Source organism: Camponotus floridanus, unplaced genomic scaffold, assembly GCF_003227725.1.
Source record: "Camponotus floridanus strain SB8 unplaced genomic scaffold, Cflo_v7.5 scaffold153, whole genome shotgun sequence".
NCBI classification, from domain to species: domain Eukaryota; kingdom Metazoa; phylum Arthropoda; class Insecta; order Hymenoptera; family Formicidae; genus Camponotus; species Camponotus floridanus.
In genome coordinates this window covers 461605-474165 of record NW_020229274.1, presented here as the reverse complement: position 1 = coordinate 474165, position 12561 = coordinate 461605, and the positions used below count along the sequence as shown (strand labels likewise).

The 12561-nt window shown below is 31.4% G+C and overlaps 1 protein-coding gene across 1 annotated transcript in view; it reads right to left on the bottom strand.

Moving 5' to 3' along the window:
- Positions 1-2441: 2441 nt before the first annotated feature.
- LOC105256518 (mucin-17) overlaps positions 2442-12561 on the bottom strand; it is a 155572-nt gene continuing 145452 nt past the window's right edge. The window contains exons 13-18 of the mRNA XM_025406776.1: positions 10453-11070; positions 6553-6621; positions 5622-6393; positions 4891-5102; positions 4041-4295; positions 2442-3572 (exon numbers count right to left, since the gene is read on the bottom strand). Of these exons, the coding sequence (XP_025262561.1) occupies positions 3513-3572; positions 4041-4295; positions 4891-5102; positions 5622-6393; positions 6553-6621; positions 10453-11070 (1986 nt within the window). The 3' untranslated portion in view covers positions 2442-3512. The remainder of the gene's footprint in view (positions 3573-4040; positions 4296-4890; positions 5103-5621; positions 6394-6552; positions 6622-10452; positions 11071-12561) is intronic.

Sequence of the window (12561 nt, the reverse complement as noted above, 5' to 3'; positions counted from 1 at the left end):
GATTTTTTATTTGATTGATGTACTAACTAATCACATTAATAATATAATCGTCAGTTCATAATATGAAATATGACATCAAAATAATGTTATATTAAGACGTCTATATAAAATCATGTAACAAATCAGTCATTTTGACGACATATGACCAAAAATGTCAGTCATAATCAGTTTGGAATGCTTCAAAATGACGTTTGCTTGCTACCTGGGAAACAGTACATCAGAAAGGCAGAAAGTAAAAACTGTGACTACCAGCACGAGTTTTGATTGGTTTCTGTTTTTCTGCCATGGAATGCGTCCTTATATTTCTGAAATTGTATCTGCAATTTGTTAGCTAAAATGTATCTGAAATATTTCTGCAATATTAAGTAGATATATTTCAGAATATTTCAGATTATATTACCGAAATATTATTCAAATCTTTTAGCAAGGTTATATTTGAAATGATTGGGGACATTGAAACATTGCAGAAATATTGCACAAACAGTGAAATATTTCTGTAATATTATTGAAAGGTGTAATATTTCAAATGAAATATAGCAGCAATATTTCAATAATATAATATGCTGAGTGGGTGGTTATATTTTTTCAAATATATTACATTGCAATGTTGCTATAAATGCTGCTATGTTTCGTTGCAATATTACAGAAAGCATACATCTTAACGTTGCCGCAATTTTATAGCAATAATGCAGCAAAATTTCCCAATCAATTTGTAATATTGTAATGTTTCAATGAAATTATTCTGCAATAATTTGCAATTTTTTGTACTGTATAGATGTTGACTTGTTCGTATTCATTATTCATGCTTTTCATTAACTGATATGCATATAATAATTGAAAAAGTAGTTCTCAGTAAACACTATTTATTAAAGTAATATAACATATTAACTTAAGAGATGCAAAATATATCTTTATCTATCTGATGCAAAAAAGATTTAGAATATTAAACAGATTGTTCGAAAAATCGGGTGATTAAGTAGAAAGTCTTCTACTTATTGCTTATTTGAAATGAAAAATCGGAATTTAATTTTTATCTAAATTAAATTTCTCGAATTTTTATCACTTAAATATAAGTTATTTTGTTATTTATTTAATTACGTTTGATCAATCATTAGTACTATATAGAAGAGTGCTGGAATTTACTTGTAACTTTCGGTCAGATTTCTTAATTTACGTCTACTGTTCCCCTCCTACCGCTGCGTCTTAGCGATCATATTGCCGGTCGCTCGTAAAGGAGCGCTCATAAAGGGACGCTCAGGAACGCATCATAAATGTAATGTGACAATCTATCTAAGTTCTTTTTATTGTTTATTAATAATAAAAATAATTGTTCTATTATTAATTATGTATATGTTCTGTAACAATTTAAAATATTTGAGTTTTAAACGTAATTAATAATAGAATAATTATTTTTATTAAACAATAAAGAGAACTTGAAAAGATTGCCACATTACATTTGTGACACGCACGTTCCTGAGCGCTCCTTAGTTATGAGCGACCGGCGGTGCGGTCGCTAAGGAGTGAACTGTAGGAGGAGAACAGTAGGTGTAAGCCATAGACATAGTAAGTATAGACCGAGCATCCATTGTATAAGCGTTAAGCATACGAAAAGAAAGACAAAAGATGTAAGATGAGTTTCTTTCTCTTTTCAATGCCGGAGAAGTGGGGAGCACTTCTCCACATCTTCTCGCGCCGGTTCGTCATGGAGAGGCGAGGAGATGAGGAGAAATGCTCCCCACTTCTTCGGCATTAAAAAGAGAAAGAAACTTATCTTACATTTTTTGTCTTTCTTTTCGTATGCTTAACGCTTATACAATGGATGCTCGGTCTATACTTACTATGTCTATGGTGTAAGCTAAGAAATCTGGTCGAAAGTTGCAAGTAAATTCCAGCACTAATCTATAATATTAAATTGTATATTTTTATATATACATAATATTATAATACGACAATATTTTGCAAGTAGCAAAATAACATCGTAACCAAATTGATATTACTTTTATTTTTATGTTCTTTTTCAGTTATTAGTCGTCAATATCATAAATCATATTATAAATGACTGTAAAGTAGATTATGCTCATACAGCACCGAAAAAGATTGCAATAACGTTATATATAACATTGTAGTATTGCATAGAAGTTGCGAAATGTTATTGGAAGCTTGTAGCAACGTTGAAATGTTGCTCTTAGAAATATTATAATGTAAGATTATAATAATGTTACAGTGCAATGTATTTGTAATATTAAAGCACGTTTAGCTATAAATGTAGAATGCTTTAAATTTAATGAATAAGCTTCGAAAATATAAAAGATGTTTAATGAAAAGGAAAAAATGTCTTTAAAAAACATCTATTAGTATTTCTTATTAAATGTTTCTCTTTTAATGTTTCTTATTAAATATGTAAATCTCGATAATCTATATACAATTATTTTACATACACTCAACACCAGAATATCTTAATATGTGCAATAAATGTACTATTTCCCATTTACCCTCCCAATTGAGAAAAATCTGTTTATATTCTGAATTTCAACGAGGGATCCAAATTATTAAACAAATAATTTGATTCAGAATATTAAACAAATCAAGCCAGCTTATCAGAAATTAAACTGACACAAGACAAGAAATATACCTTACTACATTAGTTCTTTGTAAACTCTATATCTATTTTAGATGAAAATTTGAATACGAGTTAAGTTTGATGTTGCCGTATAGTGGCAAGTGAAAAAACATGTCATACGCTATTATATATTTTCGCTATTTTAAAATGTTACTGCAACATTGCTAAAATAATATTATAAAATAATGTCTTTACAATATTTTCGCAACATTACACTGCAATGAGCAATGTTGTAACATTGTAACAATGTTGATGGAAGTTTCTATGCTGTATGGATGATTAAATTTTTTTGTTATTATGTTGTCTTCTGGCATCTCTTTGCTACTTGAATTATTAGGTTACTTTGTGCTGTTCATTTTGAGTTTTCGTAGCGTCGATTTTCATATTATCATTAAATGCGTTTTCAACAGTAACTATGTTTTTAGACTACGTTCCAAAATTGTTATTAGTGGTAACGCAAGGTAAATGAAGAGAAACAAATTGTGTAACGAAAGTAATCGAGTTTTGGAACGCACTGGATGTAATTAAAAGGAAATACTATTATCTTATAAAATTCGAATACAATTGGAATGTTATCTATTTTATAATTTGGATTTAAAAAATTTTCAACTTACACTTCCATTTTTTTCGCCATTTTTTATTGCTTGTCGTTTAGTCAAAATGCAGGTGAGAATTTTACACAAATGGAGAAAACACGAATGTTTCCTCTCAGTTTTGAAATGCTCGAAGAGATTTTAGAATGGTTATAGAGTAAAATTTTTCTCTAGAGAGGATGTTTTGGAACGTAATCCTGATTAATAACTGCTATAACATCAATTCTGACTTTTGTTCTCAAAAAACGGAAATGATGAATATATATTGTCGGATGAATATATATTGTCCTTTTCTAATATTATCCATTTATGCTTCTGGTACTATTTCTTAGAAAAGATTGTAATTGTTGAGCTGCACCCTAACAAAAATTGAAATAAAAACATTAATAATAAATATGATTTAAAAAAATTTTAATATGTGTGGTATATAATATATAATATATAAAGTATTATAAAAAGTCTTTTTTATTTTATTCTTAATTATATTAATTATCTTATTCAAAAATATAGAAAATGAAATAAATAGAAGAAAACTATTTTGCATACTTTCACAACTTATTTTCATAATTTATTTTATATAGAATTATAATTCATTTTATATAGTTATTTTATAATTTAATTTTCAAAAATAATTTTGCTTTTAAAGAATACTTTTTCATAAAGCAAATTTAATTTAATAAATGCACATATTAGATATCTTAAAAACAAAGATAAAAGTCATTTTATAGCAAGATAAAATTTTAGAATTTTAGATTTTGACTAAATTTTTTACAATCACAAGTAAGAAAAGTAAAAATAGGAAAAATTTGTTCATGATAAATATTTACCGTAATAGCAGCGCCAAGAAATTGACCGATAGCTCTAGTAGCAGTAATCAGTCCACTACTCGAATTTTCTCCGAAAAGAGGAGGTGGATATGTTGAACTGGGAGACCACGTATAATCAGGATTTCGATTATCTTTCGATGGTTTAGAAGATTGTTTCGGTGTAGTCGATTGTTTTCTTGTGCTAATCGTGCTCGAACTGAAGGTTGGTCGATTAGTGGTCATTGTCATTGATCGAGTAGTGGTCATGTCCAGGTTCTGATACATATATTAATTTTTCTTAATTGGAAAAAATTTCAAAATACATGCATTATATATTTCGTAGAAAAATTATAAATTAGCTTATCAAGTACTTATTTCTTAGATCTCTTTATCATTAATAAATATAAGATTTTTCGAATTATCACATTTTTCATCAATTATATTATATAAGCATAAATCTGAACTCGATTATATGTCAACAGAAATTAATAATCTAAATAATTTTTAATCTTCTATCCTCTGTTAAGAATAAACTTTTTAAATCCAATTTTTATTAAAGCAGCTCTAATTTGTAATTAGGTAAAAAAAGTTTCAATAAATTTATATTTTTGAAATTTTAATATATAGTTTTTTTTATAATTATTTATAATAATTCTAAATTCTCAATTGTTATAATTATTAAAAATATATTGCAATATATGAGCAAACATTATTTATTTATTAAGCATTTTATATATTCTAATATTTATTAATTGGAAAATGATCGATTTTTCATTATCGCGCACTTCTTTGTGTAGATATTAAAACATTTTTAATAAATCATAAATTGCAGAATATCTTGAAAGAAAATAGCAAAAAAACCATTACTTACAGCTAATTGCAATTGTTCCCTAAATTTTATTGCTGGTGTTGACGGTTCTATGCCTTGTTGTTTTAAAAGTAATGCTAGCATAGCAGCAGGATTCAATTCGGTTGTTAATGGTGTCGCAGTAGAAATGCTAGCTTGATTATTTAAAATCGCTCTTAAAAAGGCTTCATCATCTTCAGTTATTTTAGGTGTTGTAGAAGTGCTAGTTTTCATTTCTAATATAAAAATTTATTATGGATTAATAAAAATCTCTTAAGAAGTTTCGAAGAAAATGAACTTGTAGTTTTAAACATTGGAAACGTAAAAATTAATTTCGCAATTAAAATAAAATTTTTGCTTATCTATTAATCTCTCTCTGCATGACTTCAGATTTTGGAATCTTATAAAAATCTCTTAAATGAATTCATTAATTTCAAAAAGTATAAAAAAACATTATTTAAACCAATCTAAGCAGCTTAATTAATTATTGATAAAACATTAGAAATTTGTTTTTACAATTCTAAATCAAAAGTGAATTTATGTTATACATCTGACTATCCGACATCTAAAACTTATTAGTTCGCGAGATTTTAATTTATGTGAATTTATATTATAATTATATTATATTTATTTTATTAATATTATATTATATTATATTTAATAAAATTTTATTAATATTATAATTATAATTAAATTTGCATTTTATTGAAGTATCTTATAAAAAAAATATAATACTAAAGCTTTAAGTTTTATACCTGTTTGTATAGCTTGCAAGAGTGCGACTAAGAATTTCGTATCATCCTCGGGTGAATGTGTAGACGTAAGGACATTATTCAATCTAGGATTTGGATTGTTTAACAATGCTTTTTGTGTTGAAATTGAACTTGGTGTCGAAGCAGAGGCGGAATCAATATTGTCTGCATGCGGTTTAGTCGAGATCACTTGGATGTCCGAAATACTGACGCTTCTTGGCGTTGTATGCGACTTGATCGCGGACATTATATGACTTGTATGCGTAGTTGATTGTACAGTTTGTACTTGTACTGGTACTGGTTTCTGAATCTCAATAGATTTTTGAGTAACATGGATTGGTTTAGAAGTCACAGGTTTTGGATTTTTCTTAACACTTGCTCTTGTGGACGCTTCAAAACGGTTGCTGCCGAACAATGCTCGCCATAAACTTACACCAAATCCCACGGGTGCTTGAGTAGTAGTCTTGGGTCGCATTGTCGTTTTAGATTTAGCAGTAATAACGATTGGTATCTTAGTCGTAGTAATTGGTACAGCGTTAGATTGTATCAATGCGGGCGTTCTCGCTTCGATATATTTTTTTGTAGTCGATGCAGTGCTACTAACACTTGGTGATAGCGTTGATGAAACTGGCAATAAATCGATTATTATCGGTTCGGAAGATGATTCAAATGATGGAAAATCCTTGACTGTATTAAGAATGCTATTTGAATTTTCGGTTTTAATCGCTTTCGGCGATCGTGTCGGTCCAGGTTTAGTCAGTGCAAGTGCTAAGATCTACAGAAAATAAAAATATATTATATATAAAATAAAAAATATATAACAATAAAAATATATAAAACAACAATAATTTAAAAAAATAATAATAGACACGTTCTTATATTAGAGATATTATATTCAAATACGTGTTTATTATAAATATTGTTTTTTGCTCACCCTGTTTGCTAACATTTGTTCTATATCATTTAGTGTTTTCGATGTAGTTTTAACGTTATTGTTCTGTAACTACAAAAAAATTTTTGCTATATTATTTATAATTTATTATACAACATAAAATACTTTAATATTCTTACAACTTAATAGAAGAAATAACGATTATTTAGATAATTAGTAGAGGACACTTCACCGATCTTTCATATATATTATAAAGATAGAAATACTTTGATTCATATTAATCCAGTTTTAGTCCGTGCTCATACATACAGGATGTCTGTGCAATCTGCCCCCAAAAAAAAACTTAAGTAAATCTCGTTAAATCGCACTAAAAAGTTATACACCATTTTGAAATGCACCACGTAAAATTCGAGATATTAATTAAAAAAGATTGGCGAATGCGCGTGGCTAGAAGCGCACGCCATCATATTTTGGAGAGTTTGTCCACCGCTCCCTTCCCATTCATCGCTTCACCGCGCGCCAACACACTCATCACTTCTCCTCTCCCCAATTATCGCTTTGCCATGCGTCGCCATTGTTACAGTGAGATCGCCTTCCGGCACTTCTAGCCACATACATTAGCCGATCTTTTTTAATTAATACCTCGAATTTTAGGTAGTGAATTTCAAAATGGTATATAACTTTTTAGTTTTAACAAGATCTACTTATGTTTCTTTTTTCCGAAGAGATTGCATCGATGCCCTGTAAATCTTGAAGTATATATACAGGGTATCCGTAGATTTTCGACCAAAATGAAATATATAAGTAGATTGGCTCGAATTAAGAAGGAACCTGTATTGTTTTGGGATTGTCGCAATAATTAACGAAATATTAAATAAAACAGATCGGCCAATCTGCGTGAGTAAAAGCGCGCGGCAACGAGAATCGTCCCACCGTAATCCGATACTACGAGCGCGGCGAAGCGGTGGGCGGGTCGCTCTCCGAGACATGATGGTGGTTTGCGATATATCGCAATACCGCGCCGAAAAATGACTCGTCCCCCCTTTTTGTGGCGAGAAAATGATGCGCTGATCATTTCCACACCACCTTGCGGTAGATAGCATGGTGCGCTTTTTTTATAGTGGTTTCTCCCATAGGCCTATTCCACTCTCAATTTAAAAATTATTCAAAATGCCATTTACTATACGCTGAATATATCGTAAATGTAAAAATTAATGGACAGTACCTTTACAAAAATTGATTCGTGGTTGAAAATCCCTCGATAAAATGTATTGCACACGTTGATAATGTGATACGATGATAAAATTCTTCAAGAATCCTTTCTTCATCTCGTACACGAAGACGTACTGCTGGACCGGTTATCCCGATATTATGCACGACACTCAGTTTCACATAATTATTGCACAACACGTAAAATTGTACGGCCACTTGGTTTTCGTGCACGCCCGAGAAATGATTCCATGTAAATTGCGGCCGCACGATAAGTATTTTCTTCCGCTAGTCCGTATGCCACAATCATATCCGTATATTCCTGCAGAGTACACTTCATTTTCTCTGTTAATTTACTACGCAAACACAAGATTTTTATTAAAACGTCTTAGCTCTCGCACGCTGTTACCAGACTGCGTACGCCAGCAGCACGCAACTACAGCTGACAGCTGAGCGGACTGTGAGTGTAATCATAGTGCGCAGGCGTCGAACTCACACGTACGCTTACACTCACATGTCCGCTCAGCTGTCAGCTGTAGTTGCGTGCTGCTGGCGTACGCAGTCTGGTAACAGCGTGCGAGAGCTAAGACGTTTTAATAAAAATCTTGTGTTTGCGTAGTAAATTAACAGAGAAAATGAAGTGTACTCTGCAGGAATATACGGATATGATTGTGGCATACGGACTAGCGGGAGAAAATACTTATCGTGCGGCCGCAATTTACATGGAATCATTTCTCGGGCGTGCACGAAAACCAAGTGGCCGTACAATTTTACGTGTTGTGCAATAATTATGTGAAACTGAGTGTCGTGCATAATATCGGGATAACCGGTCCAGCAGTACGTCTTCGTGTACGAGATGAAGAAAGGATTCTTGAAGAATTTTATCATCGTATCACATTATCAACGTGTGCAATACATTTTATCGAGGGATTTTCAACCACGAATCAATTTTTGTAAAGGTACTGTCCATTAATTTTTACATTTACGATATATTCAGCGTATAGTAAATGGCATTTTGAATAATTTTTAAATTGAGAGTGGAATAGGCCTATGGGAGAAACCACTATAAAAAAAGCGCACCATGCTATCTACCGCAAGGTGGTGTGGAAATGATAGCGCATCATTTTCTCGCCACAAAAAGGGGGGACGAGTCATTTTTCGGCGCGGTATTGCGATATATCGCAAACCACCATCATGTCTCGGAGAGCGACCCGCCCACCGCTTCGCCGCGCTCGTAGTATCGGATTACGGTGGGACGATTCTCGTCGCCGTGCGCTTTTACTCACGCAGATTGGCCGATCTGTTTTATTTAATATTTCGTTAATTATTGCGACAATCCCAAAACAATACAGGTCATTCCTTCTTAATTCGAGCCAATCTACTTATTTATTTCATTTTGGTCGAAAATCTACGGACACCCTGTATATATATATATATATATATATATATATATATATATATATATATACAGGGTGAGGCATCTAAAACAGGCCACCTGAATAACTCCGTTGGTAAGCCGAATATAAAAAAATTGTTCAGACAAAAGTTGTATGGTTTCAAGAGGGACATATGATGATGTCATTAGTTTAATCTTGAAGAGCCACCCGAAGGTCACGTAAAGGTCAGCTCCAACTTTTTAAATGGGACACCTTATATGCTTTTGCATATTCTTGTAGCTCATCTCAAGAGCTTTCCAAAACACTACAATTATGTTAGTTTTCATTAAATACTTTCCAAGTTATGAGGCTTGAAATCATTTTTTAATTTTACATAAACCGTAAAATATCTTGTAAAATATTCATTTTTCGATTATTTTACCTTAATATTTTTATGTACAAAATAATGAGAAGAATCAATTGGTGTAAAGAAAACACATAATTGCTTCGAACAAAAAAATGTAATTTGCAATTAACAATTACATTTTTTTGTTCGAAGCAATTATGTGTTTTCTTTACACCAATTGATTCTTCTCATTATTTTGTACATAAAAATATTAAGGTAAAATAATCGAAAAATGAATATTTTACAAGATATTTTACGGTTTATGTAAAATTAAAAAATGATTTCAAGCCTCATAACTTGGAAAGTATTTAATGAAAACTAACATAATTGTAGTGTTTTGGAAAGCTCTTGAGATGAGCTACAAGAATATGCAAAAGCATATAAGGTATCCCATTTAAAAAGTTGGAGCTGACCTTCACGTGACCTTCGGGTGGCTCTTCAAGATTAAACTAATGACACCGTCATATGTCCCCCTTGAAACCATACAACTTTTGTCTGAACAATTTTTTTGTATTCGGCTTACCAACGGAGTTATTCAGGTGGCCTGTTTTAGATGCCTCACCCTGTATATATATATATAATTTAATTTAATTTAATAATATAACTTTACATTAGTACATATATATAAACAAATTCTTCCATGATTTTGACTTTAACTATATTGTCACGATTTTGAGTAATTTTAGAAAAAATCTTTATTATTTATAGTTTATTAAAAAATTATTTTAAAAAAATTATAAATAAAACTTCAGTTGCTTGAGCAATCTTTAATGAATAAAAAAAAAATAAAAACTAATAAGCGAAATTTATGTATTGTTCTTTGGAAAATTTCTAGTAATTGTCAATCACTATTTCTACTTTTTAATTTTTTATATTCTTGTTATTTTAATTTATCTTTAAAAAACGTTAAAAAATCGTTAATGTAATTAGAAAAAAATGAAATTGATTTACCAATGAATTCAGGAAAGTCAAATCTTCGAATGTTGTACCAAAGACGTTCTCCTTCGTATTCATTTGTAATTCGTTTAATATGTTGTTTGCAGATATTGTTGCAGTAGGTAATGATGAGACTGTATTTGAACGTTTTGTTATATCTGATAAAGTGTTAGCTTTTATGGTGGCTGTTGTAAGCTGAGGAAAAGAAAATATACTACTCTTTATTTGACTTATCGTAGTCGTTGTAGGAATGGTAGTTGTTGTAGAAGTGGTAGTTGTTGTAGGAGTGGTAGTTATTGTAGGAATGATCGAAGTAGTAGTTGTTGTAGTTGCAGCAGTTGTTGTAGTTGCAGCTGTCGTTGTAGTAGCAGTTGTTGTTGTAGTTGCAGCTGTTGTTGTAGTTGCAGCTGTTGTAGTCTCAGGTGTTGTTGTAGTAGTAGCAGCAATAGTTGTTGGTACGGTAGTTGGTATTGATATGGTAGTAATAGGAGTAGTAGTTGTAATCGGGTTAATTGATATAGTTGTTGGTTTGTTTTCAGGATTCGTTGAAGTTATACTATTTATAACCGGCGTGAAGACTTCCACCAAGGAATTTATAGGACGTGACGTAATCGGTACATCATTTTCAGCCGACTGTAAATAATACAAAGAATATTTGTTGCAGAAAATATGAAATAGATAGAAAACGAAAAAGACATGTAATAGATATTTAAAATTGTTATTCTTATTCCAGTGAGAAATGAGATTGAAATGAAATTGAAAAATAAGATCGAAAAGACGGTTAAAGAGTTGTTAGACGTCTATTCCGTATATGGTTGAAATTAGTATCTAATTAACTTTTTAATTAGTCGAAAATTTTATTCTCTTGACTTTAGGAATGTTTTTTTGCAAGGGACTGCCCAGTTTGGATCCTGAGTAAACATTCGTAAGTTAATTGATATGTTAATTGATAGAAAGGTACTCAAGAAGTAAACAAAACAAAAGGTTTTAATTGAAGTTTGGCATTTATACAAATTTTATCTCTTTAGATTTTTTTTCTTCATCAAATTTTTTTAATGCCATAAAAATATCACTGGCTGGTGATCCTGTATCAGTGGCTAATTTATTCCAATTGATACATTCACCGCTCATTCATTTTCTCTCTCTAGGGTAAATTTCAGAGGTATTATCATCATTACAATCAATTTCGAATTTCTCTGACTTAACGGCATAGATCACGTCCACTGACATAGCCAAATTAATGAATATACATTTCATATATATAGTTACGTCCGCAGATCATAATCGATATTATTGAAGCGCACGGCGCAACCGTTCGACACATCCGATACTCGCGAAATAAAGATACATTTTATTAAAAAGTACGAGGACCTTTAATAATAACTGATAACGTAGTATAATACAACAACACAAAATACGAAACACGTAATTTAAAAATTAAAATACGCAAATAGTCGGAGCCGTCGGAAACGCGTTCGGACAGCTTGCTCGAATCTCTCTTGTCTAGTCTTTTTTTTAAACATTCTTTAACAACGCGTTAGAGAATAATTTTTAATGCCGACTTGATTTGACATGCTGATTTGACATGAACTTAGAGACGTAACAATATTATTTTATTTGATACAGTCTTTAGTACAATCCGTTATTAGTGTTCCGTCATCTGCGAGCAGATAGACGCAGAGAAATCAGACAACACTAGTAGTAGACATATACACGATGTCTGTGCAACCTTTTCGGAAAAAAACATAAGTAGATCTCGTTAAATCAAACTAAAAGATCATATAACATTTTAAAATGCACCACGTAAAATTCAAGATATTAATTAAAAAAGATCGGCCAATGCGCATGGCTAGAAGCGCGCGGCGACGAAAGCAGTTTCACTGTAACATAATGACGACGTGCGGCGAAGCGGTGATTGGAGAGAAAAGGAGCGATGAGTGTGTTGGCGCGCGACGAAGCGGTAAGTGGAGAGGGAGCGGTGGACGGACTCTCCAAAACATGATGGCGGCGCACGCTTCTAGCCACGCGCATTGGCCGATCTTGTTTAATTAATATCTCGAATTTTACGTGGTGCATTTCAAAATGGTATATAAATTTTTAGTTTGATTTAACGAGATTTACTTA